This window comes from Harpia harpyja, chromosome 7, assembly GCF_026419915.1.
Source record: "Harpia harpyja isolate bHarHar1 chromosome 7, bHarHar1 primary haplotype, whole genome shotgun sequence".
Lineage (NCBI taxonomy): Eukaryota > Metazoa > Chordata > Aves > Accipitriformes > Accipitridae > Harpia > Harpia harpyja.
The window spans coordinates 38,789,095-38,816,947 of record NC_068946.1 but is presented as its reverse complement, the minus strand read 5'-3'; the positions used below and the strand labels follow the sequence as shown (position 1 = coordinate 38,816,947).

Below are 27,853 nucleotides of genomic sequence, written 5' to 3'. Positions count from 1 at the left end.
GCGCACAAGGGTTGTTTTTGTTAACTTATGCTTAGATATGACTTGAAAGATTACTGAAATATATAGTATACAGATAGTTACAGGTGTTCTGTCAGACCACTGCCATGTCCCTCCAGAAAGCAGGTTTCTTTTATTAAATCCAATCCAGAACTGTCTGTCTTCTGTCCTGTGAAGGAAACAAAGAAAATAACATTTCTCATGCACTTTTTCCTTAGCTACTTCAGAAATTATTTTTTAAATAGTGCAAATACCCATATTCATTTCTTCTTGAATTCAATATATCATTCTGTAATACATTTCTTAAATTTTTAGTATCCTTGAAGTAAACTCTGGTTTTCCTACTAAAGTGTTAAATTATACTTTTAAAGATGAAACATTTAAAATAGGATTAAAATTGCCAAACCTCCATTTCAACAGGGAATGTTAACACACAAGAATATCACTTTGACATTAACAGTTGCTCAACACCTACTACAAAGATCACCTTCAAAAAGAATCATATTACAGTGTTGCTAATACACTTCACCCATTTCTAAGTTTGCTAGAGACTTCTTCAGCCACTAGTAAAGAGGATAGAAGAACCTAAAGTGTAGATTATTTTTACATATTAGTATGATTAAGATAAATCTTGTAAGTGTTAAAAAAATACATCTACCTATCAAAAATTGTGTATAATAAATTGTTTAAAAATGTCTCTTCATAGATATGGCTAAAACTAGCAAGATGTGCTCCAAAATCTTGGCATAACGCTTCTGCTTCATCCCATGTTCTTCTCATCAGAACTTTTTCATTGTGAAATATCTGCAATAAAATAAACACTGTCATAAATGTAGTTGATTTTGGAGAGCAGTTGTTTCAGAAACCCATAAAAATCAAATATTATTTGCAGTTTTTCCTATAGCAAAGCCATGTATATTCCAAGTGCAGTTCTGATTCTTAAGACTTTCACTCACTTTAAAATGCAGTGAAGGATGGTAACAATTAATTCAAAGCAAGTTTGTCACATACCTTGTAGCAGTTGATCAGATTAGCTTCTGACTCCCATCCAAAATAGCAGGAACTCAAATGTTTTTGAAAAGTAAGTTCAGGTTCTTCATAAGAATTGATTTTTTGCTTGCACAATGACATTGCTTTGAAGTTCTTACAGCTTTTCACCTCCCAATAACCAACAGGGTGCTGCCCTCGCATAGCCACACATCCTCCAGAATGACCTAGACATGGGAATAAGTGTTGAGTATCAGTATAAAGCATTTGAATTCTGTGAATTTTTGGTGAAGTGACTGTTTTATTGGCATCGGGTTCTGGATAAAACCTCAATGGACTTACAGAAGTAGCAAATTCTCTGGTCAGTGACCGGTTTGTAAGCCTGTCTTGGCTGACTTGAGCTTGTAAAATGAACCATGACGAAGGGTTCCTCTCACAAAACACAGCAGATGAAATACAACTTAAAATAGTACTTTTGCTAACTGCAGTAGTGAAGCAATAAACGTAAAGAGCCCAAAACTGAGAAGCACTTAGTGAAATGGAGTGTCTTTATTATTATGTCTCTATTCTCAGGTATTGCCAAGAGGTTTACGTTTCAAAGGTTGAACAACTATTTCATTTTTTCGTTATTTGTTTTCTTGGAATGTTTTCCTTTGGACTACTATAAAACAAACAAAATCAAACAAGCAAACCAAGTATCAGCAGACTACAGGGGAAAAAGAAGAAACTTCTACAGTGCTCTTATTGACAGAAATGTATCTAAGGCAATCTCTGCCCTCCTTTTTTCATAAAAAATGCAAATTACAAACTGTGACCGTTACCAGATAAAATTCATGAGTTCTCTGGGACCTTTTGCTCGGACTCTCAGCAAGCCCTGATGGCGTCCTTGAAAAGGCCATAAAGAAATGTATGAAAAACATCGCACAGAAAAAGAAAAATTTCAGGGATTAGCTGTGTCTGCAAGGAGAGCATGGCTGTTAATTTCCGCCCCACCACACCGGAGGGTGGGAAGAGCGATGTCCAGCATCCTGCCACAACGGGGTAGCCCATGATAACAGCACCCGGGTGGAAAGTGAGGAGGGAAGCTCTGGCTTCTCCACAACTGCCAGCTCATCTAACTCAATCCATGGTAGGAAGTTACAGAGTTGATAAAAAATGTAAGCTTAACTCTCTGCTCTCTTGGCCAGGCAGGGAGGAAAGGACCAGGACTCTTCAGTCACTGCTAAGCCACTGGTGGCAGGGGGAAGAGAGTGCACTGCCCCACTCCAAGCTGTTTCTTTTTTTATCAGCATGTTACTCACGTGGCTGGTACTTGTTCCAGTTTGTGTATCTCACAGAGTGATTCTTTCCTGCTGTACTTAGCCAAAAGTATTCTCCTGTCTTGTTAAGGTCTTGCAATCCTATCCAAAAATACGTTGTCTCAGATTTTACCATGCTACGGATCATGCTGTTAATAAAAGCTTGTTCAAACCTTAATAAAATAATAAAGACAAAAAGTTTGTTGAATAAAATAGGTTAATAGGTATTTCAGTGAATAGCTCATTAAATGATTTAAGTTATGCGAGAAGAGAAAAATATGTAAGAAAGACTTAATTTTCTTTATAGAATGCTGTGGGGAACTTCAGGCACAAGTCTCTAGCATAAACCATACTATATCTTCCCTACTTCTTTTTCAGCATTTGGGCACACAGAAGAAGCAGTAGATTAAGATCTTACAAGCTCAATGCTTGAACTACAAGATGTAAAGAGAGAATATATGAATAATGCACAAATAAAAATAAGAAACTCCTTGTATGAAGGAGAAAAGATAGCGGGGTCCGAAAAAGCTACAGAAGAAAGAAAAGGCTCTGCACAGAAGTATCCTATGGGAACCGGACACACAAACCAGCTCTAAGAAACCTGACTTGAAAGACTCAAAGCATTAGCTGATCTGACTACAGAAGGAATCATTTTTTCCTTCTTTAATTTCATTAAAGTTATGCGAGAGATTTACACCTTTTTGCAAGTAATAATTGTTGCATATAGTAACCCATTGGTCACTTAAATGTAATTTATTCAAATATAATTGGTATAGCATTATACAAAAATGCTTCAGTTTATGAGCACACTTAATCAGCTTCCTACGAAAATACATACAGCAAAATAAATTCCCAGTTTGGTAAAGACTTATATGACTTCTTGGTTTCACACATTGTGAAAAGAATGTCTAATACCATATTAATGTAAAAAACTGAATGTATCTGTAATACTGAGAGTGACTGAGAACTTTTATTTAATTTTCATTTCCTCTGCATGTTCTCTTTTTATATCAACTCTCCTTCCTCTACAACCTACTTTTTAATGAATCTTTTAGTATCAATACACTGAAAAGTTTTTGCATTTTTCACACCAGAACAACAAACCTCAGCAGTAATTAAAAAAAAAGCTAAACTAACAACTAGCTTCCTTTGCCACTCCCAATATTGGAACTGGGAACTAACATCATAAACAGTGATGGCTACACCCAGTAAAAATCAAATAAAAAGAAATAAGCAGAAAAAAACGGAAGACGTGCTTCCAGTGATGTGCAGACTGCCCTCAGCTCCCTGTGACGTTTAAGCTGCAAATGCTCAGCTGCAAGAATTTGTCCTTTATCCTACCCATAAGGATTCCTGTTGTACTGCAGTACAGCACTGTATGCATTGTGCACAACCCTGAAACCACCTGGCAGGCCAAATTCCCATTGATGCAAATCCTTCTGTGGGGTAGCCTGTGTTTTCCTAAAATTCCTAGCTATCATTCATCTGATTGCTGGCGGTTACAGTACCTCCCCTGTCCTAAAGGGAGGGGAGATTTCCTCCTTACAGGTTTTTTTTACAATAAATACGCGGAGGTTAAAGTATGCATGTAATATATCTATGAGTATGTCTATAAACTTTATTAGGAATCCAACATACAGGGTAAATCACAAAGACAGCAGAGAAAACCCAAGCATCTGGACATCTGCAGAGGAGAAAGCCTTTGCTGAAGCTGAAGCTGGAATACAGGTAAATAGGAACAAAGCAAGGGAAGACAGACCTCAAATGCTTTCAAACATTTAGTCTCTCCCCCTATTTGCTGAGAACTCACGTAAAATGCATACATAAATAGAAACATTTATAAAACGTTAATTGATTTGGATTTACACTTGATGTATTTTGATTATAAAAATTAAATACATTTTCATTTTTCAGGATAGTTTCCAAGCACACTAATAAAGTTTCTTAAAGATGTTACATACCTAGAAAGCATTTTGTTTAGATTCCTGCATGCTCAAATGTGTGCACACTGCTGTAAGTGTTTATTAGCCTAACAATTGCTTTTTACTAAATTTATTTTCAATTAAAAAATAAAGCAAAGCACACCTTTGATTTTAGCCGGCGTTAGTAATTATGTTTGCCTCCCACGCAAATATTATTTCATAACGGTAATATCTTTTGCCATGCAATACTTTCTAAAGTTAGAATAGCTCTTGTTAGAGGTATCTTCACACTGTCTAATAGGGTTAACTACCTGTTTGTTACTGATACAAGTGCAGATGGGCAGAAATAACCACTGGAAGCATGTTCAAAACTTCGAGGGGTACTGTCGATTTTGTAACAATATCCACCATGTCTTTCCCATCCCTTAAAAGAAATGAACATTATTTTATAGATTATTAATTACTATATAGTTGTTAAACACTTGATCCCCTTTTGTACTTTCTGTCTGATCATCACGGATGTTCCTATAGCCCTTTTCCTTTCCACCATGGTTCAAGAGTAGTTACCCTCAAGGTCACTGAAAAAGTGGGTAAATTTAACAAAAGTGTCAAGTTTAAATCCTCAAATTGTGCAAAAACTGGCTTCACACACACACACACGATAACATCTTTAATGGGTATGACAAAAATGTGGGCAACAGCTAAGGCGCTCTCCCACATACTACTTTTGTTTCAATTTTATACTTTGAATATTGTTTTACTGACTGGGTTTTGGGGAGCTATGCCAGGCCCCTCAGACAGCCATCTCTTTGGCGTGAAGCGTGTAGTAGCACTTGCTGGTTTCCACCTGTGGTAACTCATTGCTGATACCTAATACCTGAAGTGCAAGGTAAACACCGCCATGTCAGATTCAGTTAACTTGTTGTAAAAAGGATTACAGCTGCCCTTTGTCTTCAACTGTAAACAGAAATATTTCTTCCAGAAATTGCTGGCCTTTCATACAGCAATGCACTCTAGTTATTAATCTTTTCTCAGCTCCCTTTCTCATTTTGAAATAGAACTTGCAAATAAAATAAATAAAACAAAATAAAATAAAATTTAAATTAACAATCGTCCTACTCTAATAATACAGAATTAAAATGACACATTTTCATGGTTTATCAGATAAGCCAGAACACTGGGTCAGTGGTCAGCCTGCCTTACTTCTTCTTCTTATTAACCTTTTATTTCTTATTATTCATCTCTGGGCGTCCAGAAAATGCCACCAGGACTGGTGTGGATTCTGCCTGTGTGAGTTCACGTGGTGTACCTGCCTGGTCATCCTGCATGAGTGTTTTAAATAATCAAGAGAATTAAGAGATAACAAACCATCTCTGTCTAAACTTGAAGCCGCACACAGACAGGAGAATCAGCCGATCTCGCTTTGCCTCTTCCATGAGGGAGGTGCTGCTTGCAGGGGAGCTCACAAAGCAGCACAACAGGGAACAAGCACAGCACCCAGGTGGGCACCATCAAACACTGCTTGATGGTGACGTTAACAGCAAAAGGAGAAAAAAGGGGAAACAGATAAGCTCTTTTTCTGCTATCCATCCTCGGGTACAATGAAATGTACAAGAAGATGCCGCAGACTTATTCAGGACAGCAATCAAACATTATGCACAACCTTCAGCCCTGCTGAATCTGAGGAGGCAAATTTCAGCTTCTAGTTCGGCATGTGTTTGCTGTCAGGGTAGCTGACAGCTCTGCTGCCTTTTACTATCATCCCCCTTCAGTGCCTGGAAGATGGCTGGGCACAGCCCTCTGTGTGGCACGAAAGCAGACAAGCAAAACAAGCTGTAGTATCAATTTCTGTGGTTTCACCTGAAAATGCCACGTACGCATTGCTCAGACGCTGGCCTTGCAAACAAAAATAAACTGGGTCGAGGCTCTTCCCTATCTCCCTACCAACGAGCCGGGACCTCCCCGAGGGAAGAACGCACTGGCAGGTGCCGAGGGCTCTGCAGCGGCCGGGGACCCAGTGGGCTCTCGGCAGTCCCACGGGGGACACAGCAACGCCGCTTTCACTTTGATGTGCGCTTAAACGCAGGGAATGGGGGCTGGAAGAAGGCTAAGTATTGACCAAAAAACCCTCTACGGAGATGCGGGTAAGAAATAGCAAATGTCTAGTCTCCTTCAACTGCAGTTCTTGAGTGATAAATGCACTGGTTCGAATGAAGCAAACACAATCATCCTGACCTCTCGGAAATCTTAATCTGGAGCAAATAGCACTGCATAACCTTCCTCTTAAAGCTTTCTTGGTGCCTAAAGACTGGAGTAAAGTAATTTGACGCTAATCTTTACTTTAAAAAAAATAACAAAATTGTGGAGTAACTGAAGGCCAGTAAGCTTGCATTGAGGGCAAACACAGATTGAGAAATTCCAAACTTAAAAGGCTGCACAATTGGTGAATAAAATGGCAGATGGCATTCTGTACGGATAAATATGAAGTGATGCACATGGGGACCTCCCCTGCACCCCCCAATCATTTCATGTATGAAGTGAGGGACAGCTACCTCACTCCCTCTGTGCGGGAATGAGATTTGGGGGTTATGATAGTTAAGATCCATGAAACATCAGCTTAGTCAAAAAGTCAAATTGAACCTTAAGAACTGTGAGGAGAGAAAGAACAGAGAAGGTTACTCTGTCCTTTTAAATTCACTTTTTGCCCTTTTTTTGAGTTCTGACCTCTAATCTCAGAAAAGAATATTAGAAAAAAAGGGCATCAAGGATGATGAAATGTATGGAGCTGCTTCCACATAAGCAGTAACTGAGGAGGCTGGGACTCTTCAGCCTGGAAAAAGCAGATGCCTTAGGGAGGGTATGACACAGGTCTACAAAATAGTGAGAGCCATGAAGGTGGGTGACTACTTCAGTACAAGACCTTGAGGACAACAAACAAAGCTAAGCTAGCAAGAAGAAGGTTCAACATGGAAAGCAGGTGGCATTTTTTCATTCAAAGGGTAGTAGATTTATAGATGTCCTCACTAAGTAATGTTGTGAATGCGAAGAGTTCACATGAGTTCAAGGGGAAACCAGACAAGCGCTTGGAGGGGATACCCAATGTGGGCTGGTAGATACACAACTCTTAAAAGGCTCAGGAAATCCCCTGAATGGTTGGGGGTCAAGGGAAAACCAGGGGAAGCATTATCTGTATTTGCCCTGTCCTGCTCTTCCCCAAACATCACTTGCAGCCACCTGTGGGAGGCAGAACATGAGGCCGGATGGACCCTTATTCTGAGCGGCTGCCCTTCTGCTCTTTATGAGGTTTTGCAGCCTTAATATCAATTCTCTTCTGAAAAGTACAGTTCTCTCCTGTTACAACAGTCATAAAGACAGATGCTCGATTTAGTACTACACTGTTATCTTTTGATGCACTAGCTAAAGTGTAGAGGACCAGAGAAAGTCACCAGTACAAATACAGTCAGTTCTGCACACAGAAACCTCCAACTCGATTATCAAGGAGCTGACAGCTCCACAACCTGTTTCAAAAGCTGGTTGAAAGAAAATGCTTAAAACTGTTATTTCAGTGTTGGGGAAAACTGCCCAGAGAATCTGACCTTTGCCATAAAATACTTATTCTCAGTAATAGCCTGCTGACTAGGAAAAAAGAATAGTTGACCTGCTAAAGGAAGAAAGTGCTTAGCACTTTTTATGTCTTAGGATGACAGAAGTGTAGGAAGAAAAGAGCTCAGATTTCTGGTAACTTGATATGGACATACTGTAAAAACTGCAATCAGCAGAACCACAGAAAATGTTAAAGGCTAGTTCATATGATGCATAAGTTGTAAAACCAACATGAGATGAAAGCTCAGTAATAACACATAAGACTATAAAGCTTTAGAAAAGCAAACAACTGTGCCTGAGGCCAAAGCTCCCTGAGAATCTACTAGCAATCCAACATGAATGACAGTACGAGGTTAACGAAGCAAAAGATCAAATGTGAGAAACGCCAACAGATATTCTGTACATTTAAGGTAAGTCAGCAACAGAAAAATGGGGGGAAAAAAAAGGTAAATCTGGATGACATAAACACTTAGTCCTGGTAAATCAGGCCTGTAACTAGCAACAACATATACATTGAGTGTTAAAAGAAAGTGAGGTGTCAAGACAAAATGTCTGAAATCAAATGTAGTTTTGAGTAAGCTTAGTACTGACTTCTTTTGATTAAATGAATGTAACCTTTTTTCACATTGGAAAGAAAAGGGTCTATCAAAACCAAGGGACTATAACAGGGTTCAGCATATGTCTTTACAGGGTGTGAAACATCAACAAGCAGAAATTTATCCTAAGTAGCAAATTTGTCCGAACAGACCAAACCACCTATGACCAGTGACTCAATCTCTTGAGTCTCGATCCTGTGAGGTACCAGAAGTTGATGTGCTGTCAAGCTCCTGACTACAGCTGGAAGTCTTGATGCTCTGCACATTTTTCACATAGTCAGGACTGTGACAAACCTTTCTTACACTAATAACACACAGAGTTCTTGAGTGATGAAATACATTGGTCCAAATGAAACGAATGCTGTTACCCTGAACTTTTGGAAATGTTAAGCTGGAACTTCTGCCTCCATAATGGTATGACCAGAATGCTGGGTCTGACCACTGTACGTCTGGGGAAAGACGGCATCCAACTCCAAAGAGTTCAGCTTCAACCATCTTGTAATTCAACTGAACTCGTGTTTCTTGACTTCTCAAGAAAAAGGACAGGAAATTAAAAAAGGAAGACAATGAGCTGAAGAGTAAAGCAAGTTCGAGAAGAGAGATTTTTGTCAATAGAGGAAGAGGTTCACAAAACTTCCCCAGAGTTTTGAATAAAACACAAAGTCTACAAGTTTGCTCTTTTCACACTGTGAAAAGGACCTGATGGCAAATTAACCCATACTTTAACACGTTACCTTTTACTACCAGAATGCAGAGCCTAAAAGCCTGAAAACCTGTTGCAATGTCCTATTTAGATAGCTGTGCTCCTTCCCATTTGTGTGTGAAAGCAAAAGGAATGCTAATGTACGAGTGGAAGAGTTCACTCTCTGTGTCAATGAAACTGATTGTTTTTCACCCTGACATTCCATTTCAATGTATGAAAACCATGTGTGGGATGAGGCATCATATAACAGCCATTATTTGCACAGATGGTGGACAAAAGGGTTTTCACTTTTGATCTAGAAAGAAATAGGAACGTGGGTCACAACCGCTGACAACACAACAAGCCACGAAAGGCATCTTGGGAAAGCTTTTAATCTTACATTAAAATTTAGTTTATATAGTTTTAAGGCAAACAATGAGATTTTTCCTAGCAAAACATGCATGTCTTTATTAACAAGAAAAACTAAAATTATCTATTTACATCCATATGTTCCATAGCTACATTTAGAGGTTTCCTATATAATTCTATTTTATTAGTAAGGCTCTAAAAACAAACAAAACCCACAAAACCCCTTACCTCTGGACAACTTGATTCCAGTTCAGGAGAGACATTATTAAATTCCCCTGCTTTTTTGCAAATGTAGAAAGATCTGTCTTCACATTTTTTAACCCTCCAATGTCCTTCCTAATGGAAAAAAAGAAGTATATTCTGTACATACTTATATTCTCATGCATTTCTATACACGCATTAGATTACAGTCCCTCCTCCTGTTTTAACTTTTCAGTAAAACTAAGTAATTATTCTCACTCTATTAATTTATTTATCCTTCGATGGACCACTTATTTCTATCAACACTGTCAGCAGGACTTTTCAAATCAATCATACAAAAGGGTTTGTCTCTTTGAATCACTCTTTGGGATGTAATGCACCTTAATTGACTAACAACTATGGCCATGCCAGAGCACTTACTCTTCAGCATAGACAGGAACTTTCTGCCTATCTATTATAGTTCTTCATAAGATTAATCTTTATATTTGAACAGTCCTTACTCAAAATATTACAAAGTTTGTATGATATGATTTTCAGACATCTACACATACTGGACATGTACCAAAAATAATGCTTGAAGAATTTTATCTTGAACCTCCTTTTCCTTTGTATTTTACATTTTCATTTGTTTGTTTACACTTGCAAACTGAGTAAAATATGGTTTTGGGTATCTAAACCCCACAATTTTACCAAAGTCCTATTTTCTGCTTCCAATGGGAACCCACTTTTCCAGGTCACTGTAATTGTCTTGGCTTTCCCATGAGTTAATGATTACAACCTGGACCCACTACTGGAGAGACAACAGAAACTCTTTTTGATACAGTTTTCACACTTAGACAGAACATACTTTACAAAAAGAAAATGGATTATAGTGCTACTTACATAAGTCATGTATTAGTGAATATAAGTATTGTTAATTGTAAAAGTAAAGTAAATTTATAACCAAATTATGAATAAATTGACAGTGCCATGAATACCAATAAGACAGGACACAGCATTATTTGAACATCACTCCCAGTTTTACACCACCTGACTGATTTGGGGTCAATCTTACTGCTGTCAACTTCTATAATTTTCTGTAGATCTAGACTACTACCTGTTTTTGAAAGATGCTACGTAAAATTTATAAATATTGACAGCAAGATAAAATAGGCATAGCTGACAGTTTTTCAAAACTGAATTTGAAGCTTTCAAGACCAGAACTGATGCATCATAAATTGATACACACACTTGGATTTTAAATTACTTTGTCTTTATCAAAATACCCACTCATATTTGTTCTCTTCGATTTGGCAAGCTTTACGTAGGTAACATTTTTTTATTGAACATAAGCTCAAAATCTATGATTAATTTTCTGTGCATCAGCGCTGCAAAATACATTGGTTTCTAAAGGCTACATTGCATTTATCACAACATGAATATATCAGGAATCAAAAACCAAAGTCATGCTACAGGTCATGGTTTAAAAAAGTACACACAGTGAGAAAATAAATTATTATGAGCTAAAATAAAAGTGTCTGCCTAATTCTTTCAAAAAGAAAAGGAAACTTACAGATCCTTGTGCTGAAACACAGAGTTGTCCTGTTCTTTGAAAGGTGTTAGGTTCCTGGCTGTGCCAGTTAGAGAATTTTACTGGGGTGCTATCTGACCACTCAAAAACAATGGGGGTGTTATTACTGTATAACCCAATCCATGTTTCAGTTACATTTTCTGTAAAAGAATAAGTGAGTTCAGATTTTAATGGTGAAGAAATAATGCCTGTTGTTCCTGCAACATCAACACCACTATTAAAAATTATTCATGGGATTTTCATAAGAATTACCTTCTTTCAGGAAAAAAAAATAGCTGTATAAACTTTAGGAAACCTTACTGATGAGATAATGTTCTACTGCCCTTGAAGACTAAATTGTTTCCAAAATAGATCAACATACACAATAATATGCTTTGAAACTCCTGAAAAATACAAATCAAGAGCATATGCACTTTTTTTGAAGTTCACTGGGCAGAAAGCCTGACATGGAAGAGAAAGATCTCTTCTTATAATCTTCCATGGCACACTCAGCTTTAGGCTTCTCTGAGTGATGTTTGTAAGTTCCAGCATCAGCACGGTTGTAGCCACAGTGGCTGGCAAACATAGGAAAGGCAAGGTTTGCGGTTTGATGTAATGTCTTACTGGACCTGTCTTACTTGACCAGCTACTACAGCCAGAAAAAGCAGACAGGCTTTCAGGCATGTAAGCCCTCCTCCTGAGAAGAAGCCTGAAGCAGGTCTGAAATAGAAGCAGCAGACTTTGAAGCTGAATACAAGCTGAGAACAATTACATCTATCCATTACAGCATCTCTGCAAATTATGGTATTTGGTATCTGTGGAGAGTGTTAACAGAGGTGAACAAGATGATACAGCGGTTAATCTCCTAAGAGAAAGACAGACAGGACAGCAGAGAGGATGGGTGGCAGAAGGGATTATAATGGGAGATGATGTCCAGTAAATCCAGCGTAACACACCATCCTGCAACCACAACTGATGGGACAGAGTTGATAAAACACGTCACTGTGCCCCAGCTCTGGGAAGCTTAAACTCATGGCCAAAGTGTGCAGCTCTGCCAGCACACTGGTGTCAGCTGGAGGCACAAAATATTCTCTTTGTTGCTGTTGTGACAACAAAAGTCTTGGCATTGCTGCACCAAAGAGCTTTTGTTCATTAAGTTCTCTGTGTAATTATGCTACCTCTTAGGACAATGTGGACTAGTAGAACTCCTTTGATACACCCTGCTGCCATCAAAGGGGACTCTGTCAACATACTAGCAGCAGCAGCAGCAACTTTGCAGCATGGACAAGGCCACCCTGAAAGCAAAAGATACTCTGAATGGTTGCTTCTAAGCACAATTCTTGCATAAGGATGATGACTCAATATTTTGCAACAGTTTGCAAGGAACCAGTCAAGAATAGGAAAGAACAAAAGCTACTGTATTTACTGTGTCCTCACTGTGTTTACTTTGTTGATTCATTTCTTTATTTTAAGTATGGTTATTGGAGAAGGTGATGCTATACATTTTTAAGACTCCTAGAAGGAGCATGCACTATGCTTTCTTTTTTTGTAAACATCATTTGGGTATGCCATGTAATATACTGCTTAAGTGGCTAACAATGTTAAAGGGCTGCACAAAAGAGCATCACAAAACACTTCAAGAAACACTGCACACTTTAAACTAACTCCCAAAACTCACCACTTTCAAGCAAGTTAAGGAGCAGCTCTGCATCTGCCATGGAGGATATACTAATGAGCCCGCTGTTGTCACTTTGGCATGAGATAAAAGCATCGTTCCAGCTCTTCTCCTCTTTATGAAGTCTGTAGCAGTTGCGATTGTGTGGGTACCAGCCAGCATCACAACGAGTGGCATAATACTTCCACGTATCTTTTAATTAAGCATACAAAGTTTGTGTATATTAGATAGAATTGCCAAGGTTATGCTATGTTTATAACACATTCAGAGCTATTTTTTTATCTTTAAATGCTGAAAACAGCGTCGTCCAAGATGACTTAAGGAGGCCAAAACACATGCTCTATGGAACGTCACCTACCAAGCAAACTGAAATTTCTCCCACTTTATTCTATGATTCAACCATTTGGGCTGCTGGACTAGTGCAAACACACTAATGGATCTGTTTTTCAGTTTAAAACACATTGTAACTCCCTTATTACGTCTGAACCTGATTCAAAGCCAGCTAAAGCTTTTTCAGATGTATTACCTACAAAAAGTTTGGGTAAATCCTTTCTCATTATCTGAAACAAGCAGGGAAACTTTCTTTCAAGTTATCAGGAAGAAGCTGAACCTATGTAAGTTGTTCTTATCAAACCAAAAATTAACGTTCTAAACTCAATTCTGAGTTTAACTTTCCCACAGAATGGGAGTCTGAGGCATTCTATGTACTATATATCCTATACTCATTATATAAACACTTTAAAAAAATATAGGTACAGGTCTTTTTTTGTATATCAGAAGTACAGCATGCCATAAAAGTAACTTCAAATTTTGAATTGCATTTATACAACTTTCTTCTCTGTGGGCCACTGGTTAATTCCATTCGAAGGTGAAAACCTATTTTTAAACTCAAAAGTGTGGCTCTATTGTAATATAAAGAGAATGAGCATTCTGTAAGCCTCTGATCATGTAAGGAACCAAATAAATGCTATGCATATTAAAATTATTTGTTAGTTTTAAGACTCTCAACATGTTTTCAAGGTCTGCATTTAAACAGAAAAAAGTGTTATTACATCAGTTAAAGTAATCTGTATTCAACTTAAACTAGCAAATCCATACATTTAGTCCAGCTAAGACTCTGTTCTGCTGACTTTATATACAAGTGACTTCCTCTTGTTCTTCCACACCCACAAATAGGATACAGTAGCATTGAGAGACTTACCCAATGTTTCATGCTCTGTCTCATTTAAATATTTTTTGCATACAAAAGGCAATCCAGATTCACATAAATAACTTTGCCAGCCATACTTCAGTTTTGAATTAATCACTGCACAATGATTCTCTCTAAAACGGTTATCAGAGACATCTGCAAACACATTTTTGAGAAGCATAAAATTACAAAAAATCAGTTCTTACTTGTAAAATAGTGTTGTAGGGCTCTCTGCATCTTATTGAATGAAGGTATAAACATCCCTGCACACCCAAACTTCTAGTACTATTACACCAATGCTATGGACAGCTGAACATTGACCATGATTTATACATGTGTGGCAATCCTTCCTTGGCTGCTGCTATCAGATGGGTAAGCTCTAGTGTCTATCCGCCTCAAAAGGTGGACCTCAAAACGTAGCAAACCAAGTCACAAAGCTCATGCTAATGTGCTAATGTTAATTATAGCACATTAATGTAAACAAATTGAAACTCCTTTCCTCCATGAAACCAGCTAGAGCATAGCTTTCAAATGTGCAACTGGAATCTTAAAAACACCTTCAAAAGTAAATGACGAAAGGGCTAGATCATTAATGCTCTGAACAGATCCATCTCAATTGATGCCAAGTCCCTAGAAGGGGCTTTTAGTTCATGAATATGAATAAATATTTCTACAAAAAAAGAGAGGTACACTTGTTCGCTTGATTCACTTTTCAAACGCAGCTATAGGAACACCAGTCTTGTATCAAGCTGCAGTTACAGAGAGCATATAATTACACTGCTATAACATATCCAAGAGGAACATCAAGTACTTGCTCTCCAGTTCACAAACACTAGCGGTGCTCCATCTGACCACTGCCAGCCAGCATCTTCCTCCAGGCGATTCAGGCCCATCCACAGCATCATGTCCCTGGCATTTAACTGCCCTGAAACAAAAAATAAACAAAGTAATACTTCATGCTTCCCCCATGTGTTAAAATATCTACAGGTATAGGTCTGCTGTCCTGACTTGGTACAACAGGAATAAAACAAAACTTCAAATCAGTCTCCAGAAAGTTCAGGCTGTTTTTTCTGTCCTTAGAAAAAGTCTATTACTTTGTTAATCAACACAGAGATGAAAAGGAATAAATTCAGAAGTCTGCACCCTTCAAAAGCTATTCATCCTGCAAACCCTTCCTGCAGAAGTCGTTGCTGACCTTAGAAATTAAATCTAGAACAAGCAGCTACATAAACACTAGCCTGTTTCAGCTTTCCGTAAACAAAAAAACGTTCAGTCCCTTTACAGCCTTGCAGGCATATCAAAAAGCTAATGAAATAATTCTAAAAACTTCCTGTTAGCTTATATCCTGCAATTGAAAATCAGCAATAATGGGTAGCAATGGGCAAGAAACCCGAGGCAGCCTTTCACATCATAGCTCTACCATCCATTCCTCCTCTCGGTCCCCTCGACGCACACTAAAATACCCACAAAAGCCATGCTGTCAGAAGGCTCTGCAAAATTTGTCTGAGATGCTTCCTGCATGGGGGAAAGCAAAAGGCTTATCAGAGAAGGAATACCATCCGTTTATGAAAAAAGAGTTGGCATTTTTCCCATAGAGGACATTTACTTCAAGTCTGGAGAAACGTTCTCGTCATTCACATTTGGTGGATTCCAGCTTGCAAAGAAAACTTAACAGGAGAAAGGGACACCAGGGCACATTGCAGAGAAGGTAAATATTTGTATAATTCTCCAAAGAAAACAAACACACTCCATAACCACAGCTGCAAGAATGAATGGGAGTCTCTGTGGGGAGGGAGAATTAAGACAATTACACCTTCACATAACACATACCACCACCTCTGTACTCGGGTTATTAAGGTGGTAACTTACCTTCACCCCTGCTTTTTCAAACAGCTCTACTGAAGCGTGTTATCTGATGAAGCCTCGCAAGCAGCAATGGGAGAGGTATCACACAGAGTATCAAGCTCTAAAGCTTACCCCTTTTTAACGGCTAAAGAAGAAACCGAACTACAGGTTTCCTACAAGGTCCCCAGAGAAATGTCTACTCACTGCTTAAGTTACTTATGTAGTTCTGCTCTTCGGGGTCGGTGACACTCAGCAGGTCTCCCCCTTGCAGCTGACAGGCAGCCCGTGCCTCACGCCAGGTCAGCACAGACGCAAGGTTGAACTGGTAGCAAAGGTGCGTGTCGGGGTTCTTCTTCCAAAAAATGTCACAGCCGCTCTCTGCTCAGAAACAGACTCATCACCAACAGCCCAAGACTACAAACTAATCAGAGATATAACACCTGTAACAATTCAATTAATTAATGACAGTAGCATCCCAATGGAAGCACTATTATGAACTCCTTTCATGTTCCTTTGTTAAAGAACATATGGAAATATGACAGTAACAGAATAAAATGCTGTTCTGTATTTCATACAGTTCATAAAATACTCAGGAGCTGGTCTGCAGCTGGTGGTGATTTTCACAGCTCTCACAAAGCCAACAGTTTTAATGTATACCAGCTGATTGTGTGTTCCTAAAGCTGAATGTTGAAATATTCAAACTATGAACACCTCACCCAACTTGTGGAGGAGCAGTCATTGGATCTCCTTCTATCTTGTACTCAAGAGAATAAACTTACTATAATTACAAGGTATAAGCAAGGCTGAAAATACCATCTATCACAATGGTTGCCCAGAAATCCCCATTACAAAGACACAGTTACAGCTGGTTTTAAGATGCTTTCGAACAGAGATTTGAAATGCAGCTTGAGCAGGGAGGGCTTTTCCAAACCACTTCTGCTGACAGAAGCAGCTATTTCGCTTATTTACACAAGAAGCTGGAATATTCATGAAGATTATACACCCAAAATCCTCCTGATTGCAAGTATTTTTAAAGCTATTGCTTCTGAGTGTTTTAGGCCCAAGATGTGTCCAAGTAGTGCACAGAAAAAAAGGAATGTGCGAGATGTAACGCAGTCAAAAGCAGAATGTGACTTTGCAAGAGCAACCCTTACTTTACATGCTTCAGACAAGCTCCCTCTCTAACACTGGGACAAAGGAGAGAGAAGTTTAGCTGCAGCGTAAGGTGAATGGGCTGGGCAGAATAACATCCTTTCGCTCACCCCTTGTAGTTTTGCTTTTGGGATGAGGACTTGGGTCTCCAAAGGCCAAACATGATAAATTATAATAAAATTCGCTAAAGTCTTCTTTTGCATTTTTTAAAGAGACATTCCCCTCTAACAGAGGGGAAGTAATCCAAAATGGAGTGCGTCCTAGAATTACTAATAAAGAACAAGGATACTCTTGGGGGGAGAGAGAAGACAAGCAACATCTTACCAGCATTTGGGCAAAACCCCCATTTTTCATCTTGTTCATAGTGAGTTGTCGTGGCACACCAGGCAAATTCCTTTCCATCTCTGGTACACTCATAATACCACTTGTTGTTATATTTAAATGGAAAAATGCATGGGAAACCAAAAGAATTTCCCAGCAAGGTGTATGTTTCTGGAATAAACAAAATGCAGAGATTAAAAGAATGCAGACCACAGAAATTTTTTCACCCCCATATTTCATTATTCCCATTTTTAGCAGCAATGATAAAAATAAAATGTCTAAAGTTATTTTCTAATTTTAATTTTTAATTGATAACACTGCATTACAAGTATGAGCAGCATAACTTCAGCGAACAGAATTTGGAAATATTAGTTTATGAAATTTGTCACCATGAAATAAGGCACATCCTCGTAACTTCCTACAATTGAAAAAAAACCAAACCAAAACCTGAACAATTAACATATAAAATCTGCACTTACATTTCAGAACAACTACATAAAACAATAGTTAGCAGAATCAGCACACGCTTGGATACAAACTATTTATTTTTTGTTAGTCTATGACAGATGAACAATTTAGCATTATTGCCCCTGCTCCTCTCACTCTTTATAAAGTGGATTTCTAATATTTTTTCCATTCTCTTTGTCATTCTATGGGAAAGGAAATGTGAAAGACAAAGAAATATTAAATAAAGGTTCAAAAATAAGGTTTTACACCATGGGGAATAATAATCTAGCTAAAGAACTGATGTTACATACATCTGTTGTCATAACCGATTAATGCCTTATAAAGTATTTAAAATATTTTCCTATTGTACTTTGCGCACCAAAATATTGAGAGAATCCAATGCAACTGAAAGCTGTAAAAGCTTTACCTCAATGAGTGTCTCCTTAACCTCAGAGCTTCTACAAAATGTCAAAGAACCACAATCACACTTAGAACGAAATTGTTTGTCAAAGATCCCATGTTGATAGTCTAAAGATCAAAGTCCTTCAACTACAGAATCAGTATATACTACCCAGGTCCCTAGAGGTTTCCAGAGTTAATGGTTGGCTGCACACATATAAAGAAGCAGTTTACACATTGTAAATCCCCTTTAAAACCTTCTTATATGAACAGATGATACAAAGAACACTGGTTAAAAAAAAAAAAAAATCAGGATTGCTTCTCTGTCTGCCCACTACCATGCTGCTAGCTACAGAGGTGCAAGGGATTACCTCAGTTCTGGCAAGAAATCAAATTCAACAGCTATAGACTTCTTACCACAGTCAAATACATTTTTTCTTTGAAGGTAAAGATGCTCCCCCAAAGGGGTGGACTAACAGGCTGGCTTGTATTTGCATGTGCATAAGCTAAGGTAGAAGAAGGAAAATAGAAATTGGAGGTGAAAGAGACTTTGCCAACGCAATTAATTCCTTTGGTCCTGAAACTAGGCTAGAAGCTCCTGCCTAAAGCTGATCGTCTTCTCCCAGATGTTGCAGTACTAGGGCTAAACCAGGTCTACTTTCATCTCGCTATGTGTACATAGCAAATGTGTAAGACTTTTTGTGGATTTAAATATTTTCCGTCTGGTCTTAATGATGAACTCCACTAGGTTTTAAAGAAGAGGTTGGATGCTATAGTGCTTTCCCAGTTATCACAAGTCCCAAAGGAAGAACTTTGATGAGAGCCAGAGGCCAAGCCCAGCTACAGCTACAGAGGAAACCACTGAGACCAGATCTGCACCCAGTTCAAACAGGGAGAATCAACAGCTCCAGTCTGAGACACACTGTGCAAACTTTAAGTCTTTCCTTCTACAGAAATGCCGAGGAAGGGGTCAAAGTATGGTCTGTCTGTTGCTGTTAGTAGTAAATGGGTTTATCTTAGTCCTTATACCTGGAAAACTGTTCAGGTCTGCAGACCTGGATCTTGACATACATTCCTACGCCTTCGCTAGCTGTACGGCAGGATTAATCAAAAGCCTGATCTCTGCTCCCAAGTTTGGCACGTTCAGAGTCCAGGTGCTGAACGTTGCAAACATTCAGTTCATGCACACTGCGATCACAGACTGATTTTCAGTGACAGGAATTCCAAATCCTTCGTTATCTCTCTTTGGGTTTATCTGATAATGAAAGCTGCAGACAGGCAACGGCAAATCTTTAGTTCCCCTGTTTTATTTTATAGAGGATTTGAAATGAGCATTTCCTGGTTTGCAAGGATACTGGTGCTTCTTTTTGGGTCCATACAACAGATAACGAAAAAAATCAATTGCGTGGTATGCTCACCTCAACCACTGCATATAAAACACCAAAATTTGCGTCCCAAACCACAATAGCAGCTGGAAGGGATCATAAGCACCTGACTTTGCTTCAAAAGAACTTTTGAAAACTTTTCCCATCTACATTTCTATGACAACATATTATTTTTACCTTGAAATGGGTGTTCACAAAGGTCTTCATCATAGGACATGTACTGTTTCCACTGGTCAGTAGATTTTTGTTTGGCCACAATATGATTGCTGTTTTCAACAGCCAATTTGTACTCTGATACACCAACTAATGCTTTTCCATCACAATTCCACCATAACGAGTATTGAGTTGAATCACATTCAAGCATACTTAATGGCTGTTCTGGTCTACTGATGTTCAGTCCTAGACAGGTACTTCTGCCTATGTTGAAAAGACGGCGATTGGATACCCATTTCCATAACATGTCTTTTGAAAGCTGGCCGCAGTCTTCCAGAACAAGGCCAACTGTGTCCACTTTCATGCACAAGTTAGAGTCTTCACTTTGGATAATAAATATCCCTTTATCTGTAGGGGGAAAAAAAAAGAAGTTTCAGTCTGTAGAATACTGCAATTGACCCAACAGTATCAAAAGACAAATGTTTTAGTTGGAGCTATTTAGGAAGAAAACTTAAAATATCCATCAGAATAACTGGCACTTCAGAAAGTAAGAGTACCGGTCTAAATTTACTGCCAGCTGGGTTTTTAACATGTAGACCACTTGCAAGATCACAAAAATAAGGCTAGGTAGTATTTCTCAAGTTGGATAGCCGAAAAAAATGGGGTGCCCAAAAACATCAGTCACGTTCAAAGAAAAAAAAACAGTGGTCACCAAGAAATACCCAGTAATGGAGTACAGTTTAAGAGTTACATGAAGTCATACTGTATATTGTAAAATAATTCTCTGGGAAGGACTGGAGAGTACAATTAAAGTAAAAGCTAAAAAGTTTAAGGCTGACATTGCCATATTCTCTGCCATATTAATTCTTCACTCTCTGGAACTATAGAGGCAGAAAAGAAAATAGTTTGCATTGTAAATACGATACAGAAAGGGTAGGATTTATCTATACCATGAGAGCTGGTGGCCACGGGTTAAAGTATGACTTCCCTATTGGATTCATATTGTTCAACCATACATGACTACCCTGGACCACAGCAGATGTTGTGGGGTTAGCCTGACATCCCGGCTTTCTTGGAATCATGTAGAAATTCACTGAACTATGTGACATCACATTATAAGTATGTGAAAAAACATCAGCCGTTTAACGTCTTGGGAGCAAATGTTTAACTGAGCATATAGACCGAAAAAAATGAGGGCAGCTGAGGAACTGAAAATCAGCAAAATATAAACCTGTAACAGCTCAGCTATTCCATTCACTCTAAAATCCAGTGGTAATTAACCCACGGAGTTCCTCTCACGTTATAGGTGAGATATTTATTTTATGCCTAAGATTAGGCGTTGAAAACCTGAGCAGCACTTCCACTTTGCCTTGAAATTTTACAGTGATGATTTCTGCCACGTGTGCTTTCTAGCCGCTGTAATTCACTACACCTAATATCCTGAAGCAGTAACTATAATAAAAAAAAAAAAACTTTCAAACTGACATAGCCCACATCTAAAGAATGAGATGCAGAGGTCCACCCAGATACTGTGTCTGGGTTTAGTACATACAGTTTAGGTGTAGCTCTAGAAAAGAAAGATTTTTCAAGCAGCAGTGGGACAGTGCTGTGTAAGAGACAGACAGATGAGCTCGCCAATACAATGTGCACAGAACAAGCAGGACAGAAAGGATATAGATTACGGAGAGGTTTTTAGTTACAGATTCTGCACAGAGCACATCAAGCAGTCTGATTTACAGAGAGGACAGAGTCACGCTGCAGATGTACCACTGGTAACAGAGGCTGCTTTCCACACGGCTATAGACATTGATAGCTTGTGATGGTGTAGGAGCAGGCAAGCCCTTCTGACTGGCAGTAGGCGAGAATCAGCCTGTTACATGTAATTGCATCTCCCAGGCACCTAGCAGCTGCCCTGTGTTAAGTCCAGTTAAGACCTGTTTGGGGCAGGGCAAGGTTCCTTTAATCCATCCTGTCTCTACAGCTCTCAGGTGCCTGAGCTCACTGAAAAACCATCAGACAACACTCTGTGACACATACCCAGCTGGGCCCTTTGCTTTTGAGTTTTCTGTGAAGTTGTGCAGTTTGTGCTGCTTTCATCCTTATCTAACCCAGTCCTCCATGGGTGACACAGGCGTCTCTATCTACATGGCCAGAAAGGGTTTCTGCCTCTCAGGCTAGGGTATGTCTTTCCCACAGCAGTCTTATCTTGGTTGACCAAGAAAATACACTGTTAATTTGCTAGATAAGTGGAAGCTGGGATGTTGTTAGCACCAGTAAACACTGATTAATGAGGTTAATTCACCATGATACTGGGATTCACACTTAAATAAACTTCTTATGCAAACTCCTAATCTACCTCCACGTCAACAGCACACAGCAGCTCCCATCCAGTAGCTTTCTGGGGATGAGGGGAGCAACGCCACAACCCAAAGATGAAGGATTCTCAACCTTTGAATGCCTTCATCTGTAAGGCTCTTAAGAGTTGCAATGACTGCTGAGAAAAGATAAGGGTCTTACACAGTCTACACAAATAACCCAGCTGGATGGTCTCTGTGAATAATAGCATCCTTTACTTTTTCATTCTGCAGCAACTTATGCCAAGAATGGCCAGACCGTAATTCTTGAGCCACACAGCCCCCTTCTGAACGTGGTTTCCGCTCCCCAACTACAAAATGCAATTGGCAAGAGAGCTGTGCTGGCCTGAGGACTGGCAGGTAACTGCCAGCTCAAGGCAGAAGTCAGACACGAGAGAGGGCAGGCTCAGTAACAGCTCCACAGGTGCCAGCTCAGCCCTCTCCTCAAGTGGGGCAATGAGACAACTGGAGCAACACCAAGCCTTGGGATTGTCTCTAGGGCTCCCCTCCTTTCAGCCTGTGAAGCTACACCATCAATTTTACAGGTGCTCTCATTGAAGGGTTTTGTTACAAAGCTTCTGGGGTTGGGGAGGATTCTGTGCCCAAAATCCTGCAGATGAAGGGCTGCAAAGGGCTCTATAGACTTGCAAGTCCCAGAGGCCCAAGGAGAAAAGGAGATAGCCTATGCTTTAGGAACTGACACAGTGGAGGAAGGCCTTTGCAAACATCCCGCTTCTCCTACATCCAGGCTCCTCCATACGAGGACAAGGTGAAAAAATCTCCCAGAAGTGAAGCCTCAAGCTGACGTGAAGCCACAGTTGAAGAGCTGATAGCTGACCAGCACCTCTGAGTTCCTGTTTACTTAGGTTCAACACGGCTAACAGTGAATAAATGGCTGTAACAAAAGCAGAACAAGATATCTTCATTTCTTTTCTCCTCGCCTCCCATTTCCTTCCTTCCCCCCCAAAAAGCAGCGAGAATTGCTCATGTGGTAATAGAGAAAATAGCTGGAATTTATTGGAAATGAGAGAAAAATCACCTGTATGCCCGCCAAGGTGCAAAGAAAGCAATGGGCAGCGGAATAAAAAGCGGGGAGGACGAAAAGGAGCGCAGGACAGAGCCAGCGGGGCAGGTTCGCACGGGTTCAGTGCCTGCCCTCGGCCCCTCACGCCTCCAAAAGCCCTCACCCCTGTGCAGGGCAGGACCTTCACCCTGCCCAAACCCTCCTGGCCGGGGTCGGGCCGACCCCGGCAGGAGACTCGCCCCCGCCCTGACAGACACCTCCTGGCCGCCCACAGCGCTCAGAGCCGCCGGGGCTCTGCCGAGGGCGCGGGGCAGACCCCGAGGCGGGAGGCCCGCGGGCCTCCCCACCGCTGCAAGCCCCGCACGGAGGGACGGCGCCGGGGCCGGGGGGAGAACGCCTCAGCGCGGAGCGGAGCGGGGACGACGGCGCCCCCCGACCCGCCGCGGGGCCCCCCCGGGGTGCGCTCCCCGCGCAGCCCCCCCCATTCCCTTCCCTCCCCTCCCCGGGCCGCCCCCCCGGAGGCGTCACTCACTCCGAAGGGAGGGCACCTCGTCGGGGCTGAGGGCGGCGGCCCCCCGCGCCGGGCCGCGGCCGCCGAGCAGCAGGCAGCACGCCAGGAGCCGCAGCCGCACGCCCAGCATCGCCGCGGCACTGCGCCCACCCGCTCCCGCTCCGCGGCACCGGCCCCGCCGAGCCCTGCCCCGGGGAGGGCAGAGGAGCGATCCCACCCCGGCGGCGCCCCGCGGCGGGGAGGAGGGGCGGCCCGGGGGGGCGGCGAGGCCCGCGGGCTCCCTCCCCGCGGCGGCGGGAGGGGCGCGGGGGAGGTGGCGGCAGTCACCCTGGAGCCGCCCGCCGAGCCGTTCGCCCCCGCGCGTCCCCGGGAGGGGGGAGGCCGCCGGAGAGCGCTCGGCCGGGCTGGAAACGCCGCGCATGCAGCTCGGGCCGTCTGCCCGCGTCAGGGTTGTGGATTGAAGCGGACGAAAAGCTGTGTACGACTCTTATTTTCCGTCTGAAAACACTTACTTTCTCATGCCTGCACTCGAGGTGCTCTTACCCTAAAAAGAGCCGGAAAATACACGGAGACACTGGAGGTGGGAGGCCGTGGGTAGCACGGTCCGTGTTCCCAGGTTTGCGGCTCCGTCCCTGAGCATTCCCACTTTTACAGACCCCAGTCAGAGACTTGGGTTTTTGGCTAGGTCAGCTTGTCAGCTCGAAGTCATTTTACATTTTGGCGTGGGGGAAAATAATTGCCTTCTCCCGTTTTGTTCATCTCTGTCTTCAGTCGAATGTTTGCAGGAGCTGCCCCACTTGGGTTGAGTTTCAGTTTTACAGAAGCTATGAATAATGGAGGGAATGTTGAAAGCAGAACCTCCGGCTTAAAGATACAGTAGTTTTACTGGAATCAGCAGGACAGTTCATTTTTCATCTGCGTAAGCATGTTTCTGCATTGTTCTTTATGCATAGCAGACAACTATATAAATATATATAAGTGTATACATAAATGTAAAAAATAAATGTACAGTGTTGGAGCATAACTGAACTGAGCCTCTGTTCCCCCATGTCCACCTCAATCATGATACAAGGATGGAAACAGAAACCTCTGGGCTTGGGGGGAACTTCTCGCTGGTAGTTTGGTAGAGGGAGGAATCAAAAAGCAAGTGAAGCCGAACACTTGGAAAGAAGCAGAAAACTGGAGGGGGTTCTCCCGGTTTAACAGATGATAAAAACGTCTGGCAGAGCACAAACAGCAGGAAACATTGCTGAACAAGCTGTTCTAGAAGTGACCTGACTCTGCAAGACAGAAGGGTTGTCACTCTCAAGGAACTGTAATGCACCTCTTGGGAAAGCTGCAGCTTTCAGAGAATTTCAGATTCTGAGAGAAAATGAGCCATTTATGAAAATCTGGCTGCTCAGAACTGTCTACATCTCTTCAGGAGTATTTGGCCACTGCTTCTGAGTACTGAGCTCCAGAAAAGGGCTCTCTTGCTTCAGAACTTGGTTCTGGGTCACGCTGAGAGATCATGCTGTGTTCATGGTACTGCATTGAAAAATAAAGGTGCCAGTGAGCAAAAATGAGGCTGCTCTGGGCTGTGGGAAGGGGCCCCACCTCAGGTGGATTTTTCTGCTCTTTTTACTAAGATCAAAGTAAGCATGTGCTGATTAAAGATTTCTAATAACATATCAACAGTGCTTTTGTAAATATTTTACTAAATGCAAATTAGCAACTTATTAATTCTGAGTAGTTTTCCTTGCTTCTTTTTTTTCTTTGATATTCAGATCTTCGTCTTTGACTAAGCAGTTTTTTACTGTCTTGAATCTATTCTGTTCTTACTAATGTGGTAAATCCTTTCTACTGCAGCTGCAGTTATACTGGCCTGGGTATTTATACTACTTAAGTATAACAGTAAGACGTCTTTGCTGGCATAGTGACTTGTAAAACCAACATGGTTGGCAACATTTTCTGAAGTCAACTTGATGACATAGTTTATATTATCCTGCACATTAAATTGTATAACTCTCCAAATTTATTTATTTGTTTGTTTGTTTGTTTGAAGCTTTACCTGTCTTCCTTCAAGGATTTGCTGTAGTGATCTGGCTCCTTTATTTCATTTTCTGTCTGAAACCCACTTTTTGTAAATATTTTTCTCTTCATTTTTCTGTCGATGATCTGTTCTCTTTGTGTATACTTGTGTATACAGGTGTTCAATACCTTCCCCTGTCCTTGTTTAGACATTAGCCCAGCCTTCTGTATGACACCTATACACAGATATAAACCCAGTGTGCATTCATGGCCCTCATCCATAAATACAAGCCCTCATCAAATTCACACTAATTTCATTTTCTCACAAACCCATTGCTTTTCCAAGGCACACACAGATCCAATGTGTCATGTGCTCAGCATCTTCTTACGTAGTCATTTCTGTTCATAATCTGAAGTCTGAAGGCAGGTCTCTTTTTTTTTTTTTTTTTCCTACCAGCCAGAATGGGAATACCAAACCAGAGAATAGCCAGGAAGAAAAAGCAGGACCAAAATTGCTTGCATTAGCTGTGCCCAGCAAGCAACAATTCCATCTTTTTCAGAGGCACTATCCTAGATCCTGTTTAGCTCTGAAAAGTGACGGTTCCCAGGCATCTCGGGTCAACTCCCAAGTTTGTATTCATCTTCCCTTTAACTTAAAAGTTTTCCTGTTTACCCCAGACACAGAACAACTCTCATTTATCAGCTCTGCCACTCCAGTTACACCTGCCTACAGGCACTACAGGCACTGCTTCCACTTTCGCTACCTCCTCTGTCACGTCCCATGCCCAGCAACACCCCTTTTCCTTCTGGCAGCTCTGCCTGTGTGTTTCTGTTACACCACTCCCTCCTCCCATGCAATCACTGCGGCTGCCAGGCTCTGCAGTTTCAGACCCCATCAGCCCGCATCGGGTAAGACGGTCCTACAGGACAGCTTATACTGGCCAGTTTCAGGTTAACTGAAATCCCTAGTTGCAAACTGGCAGTTTTATGTTCACTAGTCAGAATATGTTTTGGTTTTTTTTTCTAAATGTGACTCTAAGTTTTGTTAGCTCTTCATAGCTTTAGGCTAGAAACTTCTTTTTCCAAAGTGAAAAACTCCCTTCTAAGGGTGACACCAAGAGCATTAATACAGCCTTATGCTTCTAAAACTGCTACACAGCTGCTGTTACTACATGGGCGTGAAGTGGAGAGAGTAACTACTTACGTGGCTGTTACTGTGCCACCTGAGCCACCCCCTGGTGAATTCTCACCTTTCCAAACCCTCTGTCCCTCCTCTCCCAGTAAATGCTCACTTGACACAAATCTAGAATACTTTGTTATAGTATATAATATATATAAAATATATATTATATATATATAAAATATATATAATATATAATAGTTATATAATACTTTAATATTGGGTAGAAATTTTCCTGTTACTATAAATCTAGCATGTCAGACTGGCTGTTGATTGGCAGTAGTATCAAATTCAATGGCAGACAGACATTCATATAATCCATCTGATGTAGCATTAAGGGAAAAAAAATCCAATACTGCAATACATGCAATAAACCAAAACTGGCTAGTGGGTCCAGAGCTGCCTCTGGCCTGTCCCCGTTAGCTTTTCAAAGCCTGTCTTCACCTTATCCTTTCCTTTTGAGATCCTTGGCACAACCATAACTGCTATGTCATTCATCCTTCCATGTAACGCAGTAATTTTTTTGCCATTCTTGTTGTTTTCTCATGAGGGTTGTCTTTCCACTCTTACCCAATACAGTACTGCATGGAAAATCTGCCTGCCTTACTGATATTTTGCCCATGTTCAAGGCTTTTAAGCAAATCCTCATTTCACTAATACATACACACCAATACCATGCGTTTCACATAATTTTAACTACCTGCAGCTAAAGCAAAAATACACGTATGTTTATAAATTACACACACTGCAGTTCCAAATGCCTCTCAGCAGTGGAGCCAGAAGGACATGGGTAAAATAGAGGGTGAAGAGTTCTTTGCAGCATCCCGAGCATGCTTTCAGCATCTCTGCAGGGAATGCCAAGAAAACAGGGAAGTGGCTGTGGCTGTCTCTTACCCTTTGAACATCCTCTCTTGCGCTCCTTGAGGGGAGGGACACTACCATGTTGTGCAGAGAACAGTCTTGGATTTTCCCTTGATTGCTGTTTAGTGAACTTCTGAGAAAAG

At 40.9% G+C, this 27,853-nt stretch overlaps 1 protein-coding gene across 3 annotated transcripts in view; it reads right to left on the bottom strand.

Moving 5' to 3' along the window:
• PLA2R1 (phospholipase A2 receptor 1) overlaps positions 1–23,811 on the bottom strand; it is a 44,030-nt gene extending 20,219 nt beyond the window's left edge. Inside the window, exons 1-15 of one of the 3 annotated variants that reach the window (XM_052791514.1) lie at positions 23,681–23,777; positions 21,705–23,019; positions 19,795–20,178; positions 17,390–17,557; positions 16,118–16,291; positions 14,880–14,993; positions 14,081–14,224; positions 12,883–13,071; positions 11,208–11,365; positions 9,683–9,790; positions 4,516–4,628; positions 2,286–2,455; positions 1,009–1,211; positions 656–801; positions 82–166 (exon numbers count right to left, since the gene is read on the bottom strand). In XM_052791514.1, the coding sequence (XP_052647474.1) occupies positions 82–166; positions 656–801; positions 1,009–1,211; positions 2,286–2,455; positions 4,516–4,628; positions 9,683–9,790; positions 11,208–11,365; positions 12,883–13,071; positions 14,081–14,224; positions 14,880–14,993; positions 16,118–16,291; positions 17,390–17,557; positions 19,795–20,134 (2,112 nt within the window). In that variant the 5' untranslated portion in view covers positions 20,135–20,178; positions 21,705–23,019; positions 23,681–23,777. The other 2 variants (XM_052791513.1, XM_052791515.1) reach the window with 2 other exon arrangements.
• Positions 23,812–27,853: the final 4,042 nt, after the last annotated feature.